Source organism: Falco naumanni, chromosome 4, assembly GCF_017639655.2.
Source record: "Falco naumanni isolate bFalNau1 chromosome 4, bFalNau1.pat, whole genome shotgun sequence".
Classification (NCBI taxonomy): Eukaryota; Metazoa; Chordata; class Aves; order Falconiformes; family Falconidae; genus Falco; species Falco naumanni.
This window is the reverse complement of record NC_054057.1, coordinates 86,935,711-86,949,215: the sequence shown is the minus strand read 5'-3', so window position 1 is coordinate 86,949,215 and position 13,505 is coordinate 86,935,711. Positions and strand designations below refer to the sequence as shown.

General features: G+C 54.2%; 2 protein-coding genes and 1 long non-coding RNA gene across 5 annotated transcripts in view; 2 read left to right on the top strand and 1 right to left on the bottom strand.

The window, feature by feature from the left end:
- The first annotated feature begins 146 nt into the window (after nt 1-146).
- NTHL1 (nth like DNA glycosylase 1) lies at nt 147-7,045 on the top strand. 3 transcript variants are annotated; one of them, XR_005827372.1, is made up of 7 exons: nt 147-271; nt 792-1,039; nt 3,106-3,276; nt 3,831-3,990; nt 5,331-5,579; nt 5,699-5,846; nt 6,534-6,552. XR_005827372.1 is itself a non-coding variant. In XM_040590253.1 (6 exons), exons 1-6 carry the CDS (start codon nt 166-168, stop codon nt 6,655-6,657), a joined length of 915 nt encoding a protein of 304 aa, XP_040446187.1. In that variant the 5' UTR covers nt 147-165; the 3' UTR covers nt 6,658-7,045. The 3 variants fall into 3 exon arrangements, 1 of the variants encoding a protein (XP_040446187.1); XR_005827373.1 differs by lacking the exon at nt 6,534-6,552 and having other exon boundaries at nt 5,741-5,830; XM_040590253.1 differs by lacking the exon at nt 5,331-5,579 and having other exon boundaries at nt 5,741-5,846; nt 6,534-7,045.
- Nucleotides 7,046-7,620: 575 nt separating this feature from the next.
- The window catches only part of SLC9A3R2 (SLC9A3 regulator 2), a 40,601-nt gene continuing 34,716 nt past the window's right edge, over nt 7,621-13,505 (bottom strand). Inside the window, exon 7 of the mRNA XM_040590252.1 lies at nt 7,621-10,454. Coding sequence (XP_040446186.1) covers nt 10,296-10,454 — 159 coding nt within the window. The 3' untranslated portion in view covers nt 7,621-10,295. The remainder of the gene's footprint in view (nt 10,455-13,505) is intronic.
- Nucleotides 10,461-12,962, top strand: LOC121086457. The gene is made up of 2 exons (XR_005827374.1): nt 10,461-10,574; nt 11,091-12,962. It is a non-coding gene; the product is annotated as an uncharacterized LOC121086457 (long non-coding RNA).

Genomic DNA, 13,505 nt, shown 5'->3' with positions numbered 1-13,505 from the left:
GGGCAGCGCGACCGCCGCTCGCCCACCGCCTCACTCACCCGCCGCCCCCGGCCCGGCCCCGCCGCCCCCGGCCCGCGCCCCGCTCCGCGCCGGCCCCCCCGCGCCGCGCCCCGCCCCCGGCGGAAGTCCCGCCGCTTCCGGCGTCCGCTCCCGCCGCGGGGCACGATGGGGCCGGTAGTGCCCGGGGCTGCCGCCATGTCCGCGGCCGTGACCGCCGGCGGTGGGCGGGCGGCGGCCCGACGGCTTGGCAGAGCCGGGGGGGCGGCCGGAGGTACGGGGAGGGGTGACGGGGGCGATGGAGGCATCCCGGGGCGGGACCCCGGCCCGATCCGGGCACGGGGAGCGGGGCCTGGGGGCCTGCAGGCAGCGGGAGCGAGGGCCCAGGCCAGCCGGGCGGCAGGGGCATGGTGTCCGTGTCACGTCCCCTTCGTGAGCCCGGCGTGGCCTGGCGGCTGTCCTGCTTGTGGCACTGGGCGAGGGCCTAGGGATGCATCTTGGCCTCCAGCAGCCTCCTGGGCGTTTGGCACACACATCCCTGCAGTGTGACGTTTTCGCGGCTGGCACCTGTTTCCCAGGCCCTTCCCAGCCCTTCCTTGTCCCGCAGCTGGCCCTGGTTAGGGCTGGGTGAATGGGAAGTGCTGCTACTGGCTTGGGACTACGGGGAAGAGGCGTTCAACCTTCATCAGGATCCCCTGGGTGGTTGCTGGCGCACTGACCTGATGAGCTCTGGTGGGAGGCGAAGGCATCTTTCCCCTGGCCTCAGGTGTGAAAATCTCTCCTGTCTCTTGCAGCGAGCCAGGGTCACAGTGCAGCCGGCATTCCGAGGCGCAGCAGGAGGAGGAAGAGTATTGCCATTGCCTACGAGTCTGGGCAGGGTCATGGTGCCGAGCAGGGGACATCTGAGCCCCAGAGACCACGCTGGGAGCCAAGGGACTGGCAACAGCAACTGGAGCGCATCCGGGAAATGAGGAGGAACAGAGATGCTCCGGTAGATGAGATGGGAGTGGAGAAGTGTTACGACAGCAGCGCTCCTCCACAGGTAACAACACCTTGCTGCCCTGCTCTGGCAGGCAGGCCCATGAAAATATAGCCCCACTTCTGCAGCCCTCCAGTCTCCCTCATCCTCATGTTGCCCCTAGACACTTTGGATGTCTTCAGAACAGAAAAATAAACTCAGGGCACATCAGGACTCTAGCCTGGGACTGGTCCCAGGAGAGGTTACTGCAGAAGCATGCGTATGAGAGAAACCGTTCATCCTGCTAGAGCCTCCTGGTACCAGGCTCGTTGGCTTCAGACAGCCCTTGTGAAATGGCTGTGGATGTTTTCTGAGACGTTCGCTGCTCGTGTTCAGCCTGTGCTGGGCATTAGAGACCAACCATCGACCACAGCTGTGAAAGGCCCTTGTCCTCTGCTTAAACTGCTGCCGGAAGAGTTAGGAAACTGAACCAGGAGTAGGGGCTGAGGCAAAAATAGGATGATTTTGGACTTGGGAGTGAAAACCCCAAGAGTGTATTATGTCAGTGCTGTCTTCTGGGGCAGGCTGACAGGGCATGAAGACATGTCCTTTCTTTTAAAAAAATCTCTGTAGGAGTCCAAGGAAAGTATTTAGCAAGATGGCTCTGTAACACAGAGGAAAAATAGTATGGAGAAAAGGCGAGGGGAACTGAGGAAAAAACTTCCCAAGCTGCTTTTGTGCGCTTCATACCAGCACGTAAGCATAGGTTGGCTTCCTCCCCTTTTGCGGTCCACTTTTAAGGGGATACTGGTTGAAAGGAAGGGCCATGCTGGGATGGCACTGTGCTCCCCAAGCCTGGGAACACAATCAAAGGCCCCAGATGACACCTCCCTCTGCAGGAACCATTTGCATCAGTACAAAAAACAAAGCACAGCGAGGCCATGGTGTGGCGTTGGGATGCAGGGCTGCGCTCTCCGTGCATGGTGCTGGTGTGGGAACATGGAGATAACCCGCAGGCAGGCTCGGTGGAGCAGCGGGAGTTGTGTGCTCCACAGTGACCTGCTGGGCTCTGAGGGGAGGGGTCTCAGAGACGCAGCTGCACAGTTTCAGCACATGTAACGCGGTCCTTGTTGTTGGCATCATGCCTTAGGCTTGGATCCCTGGGGGAAATTACTAGCTTTGATTCCAGATTCAGACAGTGTCACACGCTCTGCAGCCATGTGGGCTGGCACCAAGTGCAGCTGTGGGGCAAAGGGGACTACGGTGCATGATACAGAAATAACTTTTCTTCCCGAGGGAGGCAGGGTGGTTGCTTCCAAGAAAAAGTGGATGTTGTAACCCTCAGCACACACCAGCACTCCTCACACAATTTCCCTGTGCTCGGTCAGAGATTTTTCCTGGTGCACCTGCAGTTTTGTAAACTTTGTAAGAGAGCTGGAGGAAGGATTGTATCCCACGTTGTCCTGGGTCAGTCCAGGTTAGTTGCATCATCCTCCTCATTCTGGTGGGGACAGAATTGCATCTGGGGAAAAATCAATTGAAAAAGAGAAGGTGGGTGGTCTGAACTAAACCCTGCATGACAGCATCAGAGGAACTCTGGGGGTTTGTGCTTCATCTCCCAGTCTCTGTCGTCCCAGTTCTTTAGATTTGGTTTTGTAAGGACCTCACTGAAGTCAGATACCCGGTTCCTGCTGAAGCCTAGTGGGAAAGCAACAAGACTTTCAAAAGCTGCTTAGAGCAGAAGTCTCATGAAAAATCACTGGGTGTTTGTACTTCTGCGTTGTGTGGGGTCTCCTGAGAATCCCATCATCAGGAAAAGCTTTGTCTGGCCATTTGTGGCTAAGCGCTGGCATCTTTGGGTGTGAGATCCCAGCAGACAGTAGCTGATCTCTGACCTTTTACGCACGCTGACTGCTTAGATTGAAGGTGTTTCTTTTCTCCCTTTGTTGTGTGGTAGAATTAAAAGATTATGGATCAGTTATGTTGCAGCCTTCCAGTCTCTTGTAGATAGATGTGGCTCACCCAGGGTAGCTCCATATCATGTACTGGACAGAAGATGGTGTGGGATGGGAGAGCTGAGCCATGCAGGTAGCCCGATCCTCCTGAGGAGATAAAGAGGGGTGTCTCACTCACTGTCTCCTTTTCCTCAGGTTATGCGCTACCAAGTTTTGCTGTCACTGATGCTCTCCAGCCAGACCAAGGACCAGGTGACATCAGCTGCCATGCTGCGCCTGAGGCAGCATGGCCTCACAGTCGACAGTATTTTGCAGATGGATGATGCAACGCTTGGGCAGATCATTTACCCTGTAGGATTCTGGAGGGTGAGTGCAGGATCACAGCAGCGCTGACGTGCACATAGAGGAACCCTCTCCAGCATCCTCTGCTCCCATGCAGCTGCCTGGGACAGCTCGGAGGCCCAGAGGAGAAGCACAAAGTGGGTGCAGGCTTGTCCTTTGCAGGTTGTGCTCACAGCGAGTGGCTGAGCTGACAGCAGGTGATGAAGGCAGAAGGTGGGTGCGAACCACCCCTGAGACACACCCCCAGCCGGTATTCAGCCTGTGTGCCGTGCCCCTTGGTGATCTTGCTCCTGGATTCAAGCTGAAGGCTGTATTTTACCCCAGTTTTAGCAATTTGTATTCACAGCAAGATTGTTGGCTGTGGTGCGTGGAGTGTGCAGGGGAGGTTAGAGCTAATCAGGTCTCAGCATTCAGCTTTCAAGGAGAAATCAAAGAGCTTTGTCCCCCCTCCACAAACTCCAGTGTGTGGCCTCACATGTAATATATGCTCAGGAATGGTTTCTTTTCTGAGCTCTTTGTCTCTTTTCCCTGTATTGGAGGGCAACTTGGATTTTCTGCCTTTCCTCTTGGTTTTCCAGAACAAGGTGAAGTACATAAAGCAGACGACAGCCATCCTGAAGCAGAAATATGGGGGTGACATACCGAGAACTGTGGAGGAGCTGGTGCAGCTGCCAGGAGTTGGGCCCAAAATGGCCCACTTGGCCATGAACATTGCCTGGGACAGTGTGTCTGGGATAGGTAGGTTGGACCCATTCTTTTCCTAAATGCTGCCTGATCCATTCCCCAGGCAGAGGGGAAGCGTCGCAGCTGGGTAAGCTGCCTGCCCCGGGAGTCTGGTAGCCTTGCTTCAGTTTAGTCATCTGCAGAGCATTTGGGTGGGTGAAGGATGTGACTCTCACCCACTCACAGCGGATGAATGGCTATAGAATTCAAGCATGGATCCAGCTATGGTTTTTCCCCAAGTTTGATAGCAGAAATCCCCAAGGGCAGTGACTCCCTCCCCTCCGATGCTGGTAAGCAGTGCAAGTGTTGCAGTGCCTGATTGGGTGGGCATAAAAAGGATGTGCTAGCGGAATAATGCTTTGAAATCTCTTTGGTGTCAAGTGAAAGAGAGGCGGGGGTAATTTTGTGATCTGGAGATAGTTGTAGGATAGTCTGAGGTTATTTTTTTCTAGGGTTGCTTCTGTTGAAACAAATCTCATTTGGGAATTTTGTTTGGCAAGGCGTAAGAGGGCGGAAGCAGGGCTTAGTCAAAATTGCCGTTTGAATTTGTTAATTCATGATGGGTCATAGAAAGAAATGGTCTCGGGTGACCTGTGTCTACAGAATTTCTGATCTGTTTCACTCCTGTGGCAGGCTAATAGGTGACCACAGGTACATTTGTTTATTTGTCACGTTTATTGAACAGAGAGCGTGTAGCTGTAACTTGTGGAGCTGCGTGCTTTACCACTGATGGGCTGGGAGGAAGCCTGCGGTGGAGATGGGCCCAGGCCAGACCCAGGGCAGGTTCATTCCTGCACAATGCCCGGTTGGGGAGCGTGGCTGGCAGCAGAGCTGCCTGCAGTAGCCGGCAGATGGGGCTGGACGATCAGCTGCCCGGCCTGGGGGCCCCTGGGGACAGATTAATATTCCATGTGTATTTTCTGCTTAATGGAGGAGCCCTGGGAAAGCTAGGAATGGTGTCACCTGATGAATGACTGCTGCCGCAGCGAGGTTAGTGCGGGCAGCAGCTGACTCCCGCAGCCCCACTGGTGACAGTCAGCTGCACGAAATGTGGCTCTTGCACTACATTCTACAGCGCTTGGGGTCTGTTGTTCTCTCCCTGCTGTGGGGGAGGGAAGTCCAGAGGGAGCCAAACTAGCCAACTGTTTTCCAAATAATTGTGTGCTCGGTTTTGATTTAGGAGGCAAGACTTAGTCTTCCTGTTTACAGCAATTTCCTGGGTTTTGCCCAATTAGCCATAGAGACAGGTTTATCGCTGCTGATCTAACAATAATATACTTTGCATTCAGAGCTTTTTAGCTCAAAGCACTTTATAAACATTCGTTTAAGCCTCACAAACCCTCTTATGTTGGTAGGTATTATGAAATGTGTTTTCCAGCTGGGTAAACTAAGGGGCAGCGATTGCAACTTGCGTAACATCAGCTGAAACACAGGGAGGAAGAGAACCCTGGACAGGCTGCCCTGTGCCTGCTAGATCAGAGCGTGCAAACCTTTGAAGGAAGGCTGGGTCAGATTGTGTGAGCGTGGCTGCGTGGCATGAGCTATCCATCCCATCTGGCTTTTGGCTCTGGGCCTAGGAAGAAAGCAGCACGTTTGCTCTGCGAGTAAGCCTCCCCTCCTGTTTCACCTGCCTGTTCCTGCCGGCCCCTGGAGGAAGCCCGTGCAGGGCGCTGTACCTGGTGTGCTGTGACAGGCAGCTTTTGGCTGTGCTCTCTCCGTTCAGGTGTGTCTGCCCCCACCTAAACTCTGGGCTCTCCCTTCCTAGCTGTGGACACCCATGTGCACAGGATCACAAACAGGCTGAAGTGGGTGAAGAAGGAGACCAAATACCCCGAGGAAACTCGGGTAGCGCTGGAGGACTGGCTGCCCAGGTGAGGCCTGAGACCCCAGCCTCCTTCCTCCACACCAAGCCCCTCGAGCTAGCTGCAGGAGCTGTGTCTGCACGCAGCCCTGCTTATAGCATTTTCGGTGACTGCGCTTTGGGTCCCTCCTCTTTACAGGGACTAGCCTGCAGGTGTTTCTTCTCTCCCAGGGAGATGCAGCAGCAACATCTCAGCTGCTTGGTTGTTTCCTGGCTATCAGATATATTGATCACCACTAGTGTAGCCGGGTACCTGGAGGCCTTGATGCCCAATTCTTGCCTTGACAAGTTTACCATGACCCAAGCCAGGTGCTTTTCTGCACAGGACCTTGCTGAGCCTAATGGCCACAGCAATATCAGACTGTGGTTGGATTCTGGCCTTCATTGATGCTTAATCTTCAATATCAAATGCCAGCTGACAGGCACTCTGTTGCAGCTCCGCATCTGGCATATGCCTTAGCAGAACAGAACGACCACAGACTCTTTGTGTATCTGTCCCCTGCTCCCCACCCCAGTTCAGAGGGATGAGGAAAGGTTAGGAGGGCTGTTCTTAGTAGCTGGGATCCGCCTCCAGATGCCCTGGGAAGCCAAGAGGAACAGGCAGTAGGCGAAAGGGATCCATTTAAAAGCACGGGCTGTTCTTTAACTCCTCTGAGCAGCTGTATCGGAAAGCTCATGTTTTTTCCTCTCACTACAGGGATCTCTGGAGGGAGATAAACTGGCTCTTGGTGGGCTTTGGCCAGCAGACCTGTCTGCCTGTGAATCCCCGCTGCAATGAGTGCCTCAATCAAGACATTTGCCCAGCTGCTAAGAGACGCTGAGCGATCATCCAGTCTTTGCAGAGCAACAAAGCTGCTTCAGCTCAGCAGAACCCCAAAGCTGAGCGCTAGTTAAAGCTCTGCTTTGCACAGGGCTGGCTGTGTGACTGCAGAAAAACAGGAGACTGCTGCAGCCAGCTCAGCATCTCTTGGGAGGGAGCAGCCGCTGGCAATGGCTGAGCTCTTGAGAGGAAAAAGGGTCTTTCAAAGTACAGCAGTCCTGCTGTGTCAGTGCTAAAGGCTCCAGCCCCCGTGTGAATGCCTGGGCATGCCCCAGCGGAGCAGCAGGCTGTGCCACATCAGGAGTAGCTGGAGAGAAATGCTTTATCGTAGGGGACTTGCTGTTGCTTGTAAATGCACATTTAATAAAGGTGGTGGGGTTTATTTTCCACCCGTGAGGTTCGCTGGCATCTGTACAATGCAGGGCAGGGGGAGGAGAGCATGGATGACCTCACCAAAGCGTAAGACCACAGCAACCAGCCCTGCCAGCCGAAAGCAAGCAACAGCAACCTGCCAAGCTGCCTGCCTGGCCTGGGCGGCAAGGGGCACCACAGTGAGTAAGGTGTAACTGAAGACTTCACAAAGCAGGATCAGAGGAGGCCATCGCCTCGATAAGTGACCTTTGGGGTCCTGGTAGAAGAGCAGAGGGTGATGCAGAGCAGGGCAGGCAGGAGAAGAGCCAGTGTCGCACTCAGTTCTGTGTGTGCCAGCAAGGGTTACAGTGGCCACAGGAGCCAGGCTCATGTGTGCCTCAGAAGCTGACAGAAGGGACACCACCACCGTCCGTGTTTTGTTCTTCAAAGAAAGGGCAGTGCTGACTTCATTGTAGAGCTTCAAAGGAATTACTTCAGCTACTCTTTAAACAGGCAAGGGAGGAAACAAAGTTTATAATGTGCTAAAGAAGGCTGTAATTCCGCTCTGAAGTTCCCTACCAAACAGATGAAGAACGAGCAAATAAGTACTCAGTACATGGGAAAACAAAGTTTATTACTGACATTACAGTGTACATTATGTTTTTGCAATGCAGTTGACAGCCTTATACTTCATTGATTTTTTTTCCAAGTTAAATGTACAGGAACTGAGTAATTACTACTGAGCTACAAGATGTCAGAAATACAGTAAGTGCTTTAACCAGGAGCAGTTTCCATGGACTAAGCAGAGATTAAGATTTTAAAATCTTATCAGTACAGACTTGCACACCTGATTTCTTTTTATCTGCATTCAAAACTACATGCTCTTTTTTTTCCCCCCCCTCAACTACAGTGGCCCAGTCTTGTATGAGAAATGTGGTATTTACAAACAGGTCTTTGCTCTCTGACATGCATCAGAGAATGCAACATTTAGGTCAGTGTTACGGGGAACGCTCTGCCCTGCGCAGACTGGGGCACTGCCTGGGGTTTGGCTATGCAGGCACGGGAAGCAACGTGCATACCATGAAAAAGAAGGGCTCCTTCAAAAGCTTACTGATTTATAGAAGCAAGTATTTTAGGGGCCAAAAAGAGAGCAGGTAATTGTCTTTGAAGTGGGGTAGGGAAGAGGTGTCTTGTTAATGGCAGTCCTGGAGGGGAAGCAAACCTCTCCACATCCTGAGCTACCATCCTGCTGCCAGTCTTGTCACCGATAGCCAAACACCTGCACCAGTTCCTCTCCAAAGTCATTATTTTCAACCTGTTCAGCCCATCAACATTCCTAAAAAGATAACTTTCACAAACGAGAACTCATCTCCTTCACCCCTGAGGCTCTCCATGCTCTCCTCCCAGCCAGCTAATGGCCACGGGCATCAGCTGCTCCACACAGTGAAGCCAAATGTTCTGGCTCTGCTGCTGCGGTCGCACCCACCCGCCGCTGTGCCGAGCCTCAAGCTGCTGCCGAGGACGGCAGTGTTATAAGGCACCTTTTAGTTCAATATTTAGGAAATACACACAGAGCCATTACAATATCCATAGCGCACTGACTAACCCAAAGGCTTGTAGCACAAACGGTGCTGGACTAACGCAGGGCAAAAACCACAGCCATGTGTTTTAAAATAGTCATCGCTGTCCCAGTGATTGTTGCCATTCACTTTTAGCTGAGGAAAGTGGTTTTGTACTCTACTGTCTTGCTGTGCCCAGTCCCTTCCCACTGCTGCCGTGGCATTTGAGCTGAATACTGGGCAGCTGCCACAGCTGGACTCGGGGAGCTGCCGGATCATGGGAGGGAGGGGGCCAGCCCCATCACAGCCGGGACCCTGCCCTGGTAAAACTCCTCTGCCACCTGCGAGAGTGTGATGTAGTTCAGCATAGTCACCTTCCCTCCATTACTTGCCCTTGGCTGTAAATAAGAGCTTAAATGGGCTTAATTTGTAATGCTTTCAGGATACGTGTTTGAGGTCTAACGCCACGAGCAGGGTGTTTCTAAAGGAGGCCACAGAAAGCCCAAGCGACTGCCCATGCCATCACGCCACTGCCTGCTTCATAGCCAGCCCCGCAGGGACCCCGTGGCTTCAGAGGACGCCCTCCCGATGACGAGACGGACTCGGTTATTCCCAAGGGCTGGAGGCATCAAACACCAGCCCAGAAATAACGACCCAGGCGGGACGCAGACCCAGCACCCAGGCACAGCCACCGCTCAGCCCCACTGCCCCAGCGCCAAGCGCACAGCTACAGCCGCATCCCCACGTTCTTCCCTGGAAACATGCTGGGTTGTGCTCACTCTCGGGCCTGTCCAAAGAGGTTTTGTAGCATCTCATGGATCTTGTCTTCCTGCAAGGCTGCTGGAGCTGGGCCGGCAGCACTGCCCCTTGCACCACGGGGCAGGACTGGCCCCTTCCCTGCCTTCCCCTGCTGCTCAGCGCTGCATCGACAGCTGCAAAGGGTCAGGCCTGTGGCATTTGGGCTGTTGGGTTTGGGGTTTGTTTTTAAATCCTGCCCTCTCTCCTCTGCAGAGCTGTTGGGGATGAAAAAGGGGCTTTTATTGCTGGGGCAGAAGTCACTGGTGGGGAGGGAGGTTCCTAAACTAACTAAAAACATATGGGACTTTGTTAAAAAAAATAAAATAAAAATGACAAAACAAACTTTTCCATCCAATAGCAAAGCCAACAAGAGCGATTTACAGCCATTGTCCATTTTCCCGTCGTGTGAGTAGTTGATGCTGCAGACGGGGTGATGGGGAGGGGGTGCCAGGTACAGCCCACCCTGCGGGCCCCCACCACTGCGGGGCATAGGGCCATGAGACAGGGGCACAGAGCATCCCATGGGGCTCAGTCTGGGACACCCACAAAACCAAAACAAACACCCCAAATAAAAAAGGAGAAAAAAAAAAAGTAATAGAAGCCTAAATGATACAGGTAGGAAACAACAGTTAAAACTCTTCCAGTCCTTTCTCATAGGAACGGGGGATGGCAGGCAGCCAGAGCAAGCAAGAAAAGGAGCTTTGGTCACATTTGTCTTATGAGAATCGCTGGTGAGTAACAATAATAACAATAATAATAATAAAAAATAAAAAAAAAAAGGACTTTAAAATACGCCTTGTAAAAGCAACCAGTGAAGAGCAGAGCACAAAGCATCTCACGTGGACACTGAAGGACAGGGCGTAGGCACCTCAGAAACGTCCGAGCTGAGGCAGGGGCAGGAGAGCGGCGGACGGCAGCCACCAGGCAAGGTTCAGAAATTGCTGAAAATCTCTCGCTTCTTGTTCCAGTCCATCTGCGGAGCTCTCTTCTTCACCCGCTTGGCCCGCACCTTCTCCTTGGCCTCGGCAGCCGTGGGGCTCAGGGTCAGACCGCTCTCCTCAAAGGGGTCCTTCTTCTCTGCATCTCCATCCTGCATGGAGAAGGGAGACAAGAGGTCAGCCCACGGCAGCGGCCTCACCGCCGTGGTGTCCCACAGCGTCTCACCCCACGTGGCCCCGTGGGGCAGGAGGTGTATCCTCCAGCGTGCACGGTAAGCGAGAGTGCAGGGTGGCTTTTCACTGTCAGCATCCATGTGGCCACAGAATTTTGGGGGGTGGGGGTGGGTTGTGGTGGTTTATTTTTTTTCCTCCCACCCGAAGAATGTGTGGCTGCCACAGCTGGAAGTGAAAAAGCAGAAACACAGAAGCTGCTGCCAGCGGGAGAATGAGCTGCTCCGCTTGTCTGCTGCAAAAATGAAAAATAAGCCCCCGGTGTAGGCAGAGAGCAGGGATGAGGGAGCAAACGGTGAGCCTCAGGGCTCGCAGGGAAGGGCTGTGCCAAGGCCCCCCGTGCCCACCTGTGGCTAACTGGGGTGGGATGGGGCGCGAGGAGGGCAGCAGTGCCTGCCTGTGTGCCCACCCAGCTGGCTCTGCCCACGGACGCCCACGGGCACCAGGCAGAGCAGTGTTTGCTTTGGGAACTGTATGGAAAACAGCATCTTTCCATCTGCTTATTACAAAGATACTGTTATTCTAAAAGAAAAAATAATCAACTTTCCTTTCTAAAGTCACTGCCAGTGCCGCGATGTGCCCTCAACCAGAACCCCCCTGGTGCTCCTCCACTAACCCCAACCCTCCTGCTCCTGCAGCGGGTGAAGGGGCCACCACATCCTCGGGTACAATGAACGTCCTAGCCAAAATGCCTTTACCTCGTTGCACCCCTGCTGGGGCCGGAGCCAGCACTGGGTCTCCAAGCCCCTCAAACCCCACTGGTCTGGGAAGCATCATCCCTGCGGGGACGTGGCTCATCAGAGCTGGTTTCAGCGGGCAGCACGCTCCGTAGCAGGCTCAATCTAAAGCTCCTGCTTGACTGATGGCACCTGTGCCGAGGCTTTGCCAGCGCCTGGTCGGGGTGCCAGGCAGGGCAGAGGGGGTTGCCCCAGGAGCCGGGCTTGGGGAGAGGCGGCTGCACCACGGAGCTGCACGGCCACGCTCCACAAGCACCGCGCTCATGTCTGTAGTGGGCAAACATACAGAATCATGACCTTCAATTTAAGGAAACATTTTAAAGCCCGCCTGCGGCACCGCTGCCCTACCACGCATGCGGAACTCCAAAATCATGATTTCACAGACCCTGCTGATAACCATGGGCGAGTCTTCCACCAGCGCGGCAAGATGATGGCTCCAGCTTTGCTCTGACTTAATGAACACAAACTGAAGGAGGTGGTGGCTTGAATAAGCACACCAGGCTGTGAGCTGGGGGCACGGCCACCTTGCCACCCCCTGGGACTCTGGTTGCTAGTGCAAAGGTGGGACAGTGATCCCTGAAACAGCCCAAAGGTGACTCCATGGGAGGAACTGCTGTGCTTGGGCACCAGGACACAGCCTGGTTTTCCAAAGGCAGAAGCCACTGGATCAGGACATGTATTATTTAATGCTCAGATAGAAACAGAGATGCCAGACTGCAGGCGTTTGGCCACAGCTCTGGGACGCAGCTGGTGTTCGAGATGTTTCAGAGGCTCTGGGAGCTCAGAGGAGGCTGCGTGAGCACTTGCTGCCGTCAGGCTCCTGCTCCCAGCCGTCTCGGGGCAGGGGGCAGTACCAGCACCAAGAACCAGCAGGGACACCCCCCCCCAGGGTCCCTGCACAGAGACATTCCCCTACTTTTAGCAGAATCTCATGCTAAGGATACATTTTTAAGTGCTTTAGAAAGCTCCTACTTATTATTTCAAGAAAAAGAAAAAAACTCTGCTAAATTAATAACACTGAGGGAATACCAATCCATGCCTTGTGTTTTATTTTGGTCGCTTGCTCGCCTTGCACAGTGAGGTCTGCCTCTTCTCTGGCCCTTCGCTGCGGCATTCAGCCAGGTTCCACCAGCAAAACAGCCCCAGCCCTGTGGCCACCAAACCCACACTCCTCCCAGCTTGAGCAGCTCCTTTAAACACCAATAAATTCACCGTGCTCCAAGCAAAAAGCAGCTTGGCTTTTTTAAATTTTAGCCTGCCTTGTTCCTGTTAGCAGCACTTGAACCTCACAGCTCAGCTCCTCCTGGCTTCCCAGCCTAGCCTCCTGCCCTGTAGCTCGTCAGTACAATTACACTGAAGATCCACAACTCTTGTAGGCATCCTTTCATCTTACACCTCCTTTCAAACTATTAGAGCATGAGTCACTGCCCGACAAAGTGCCAATTAACTTGTTGCCGTTACCCCTTGACGTTCTGGGCTGCTCCGGGCTGCCCGGCTTGGGGCAGCACCATCTCCTCCCCGAGGTCACGATGCCTGAAGGGATGAGCACGGAGCATGCGTGAGTGCTCCCAGAGCCGGGACAGAGCAGCATCCGCACCCTCGCAAACCCCATCTGTTAATATATGGGACATCTGCTGCTGCTGGCCAAGGCCACGCGACGCCACGAGCTTGGCTGTCCCCTGGGCAAAGGGGGGAAAGGACATCCCTGTGGCAGCAGCTCGTGGCATCTGTGCCGAGGCTTTGCCAGCGTCTGGTCGGGGTGCCAGGCAGGGCAGAGGGGGTTGCCCCAGGAGCCGGGCTCGGGGAGAGGCGGCTGCACCGCGGAGCTGCACGGCCACGCTCCACAAGCACCGCGCTCACGTCTGTAGTGGGCAAACATACAGAATCATGACCTTCAATTTAAGGAAACATTTTAAAGCCCGCCTGCGGCACTGCTGCCCTACCACGCATGCGGAACTCCAAAATCATGATTTCACAGACCCTGCTGATAACCATGGGCGGGTCTTCCACCAGCGCAGCAAGATGATGGCTCCAGCTTTGCTCTGACTTAATGAACACAAACTGAAGGGGGTGGTGGCTTGAATAAGCACACCAGGCTGTGAGCTGGGGGCACGGCCACCTTGCATCCCCCCCGAGGGTCCCAAGCCCTGGACCAGCTGCCTGGAGGAGTTACGGAGCCATCCCAGCAGCGCGGCCACCTCTGTGCTGGAACCAGGAGCTGCCGACAGCTCACAG

Coding starts and splice junctions, on each gene's coding strand:
- NTHL1 (XM_040590253.1), top strand. CDS start 166: ATGGGGCCGGTAGTGCCCGGGGCTGCCGCCATGTCCGCGGCCGTGACC. Junction 1,040..3,105: donor ACAGCAGCGCTCCTCCACAG/GTAACAACACCT, acceptor CCTTTTCCTCAG/GTTATGCGCTACCAAGTTTT. Junction 3,991..5,740: donor GGACAGTGTGTCTGGGATAG/GTAGGTTGGACC, acceptor CTCCCTTCCTAG/CTGTGGACACCCATGTGCAC.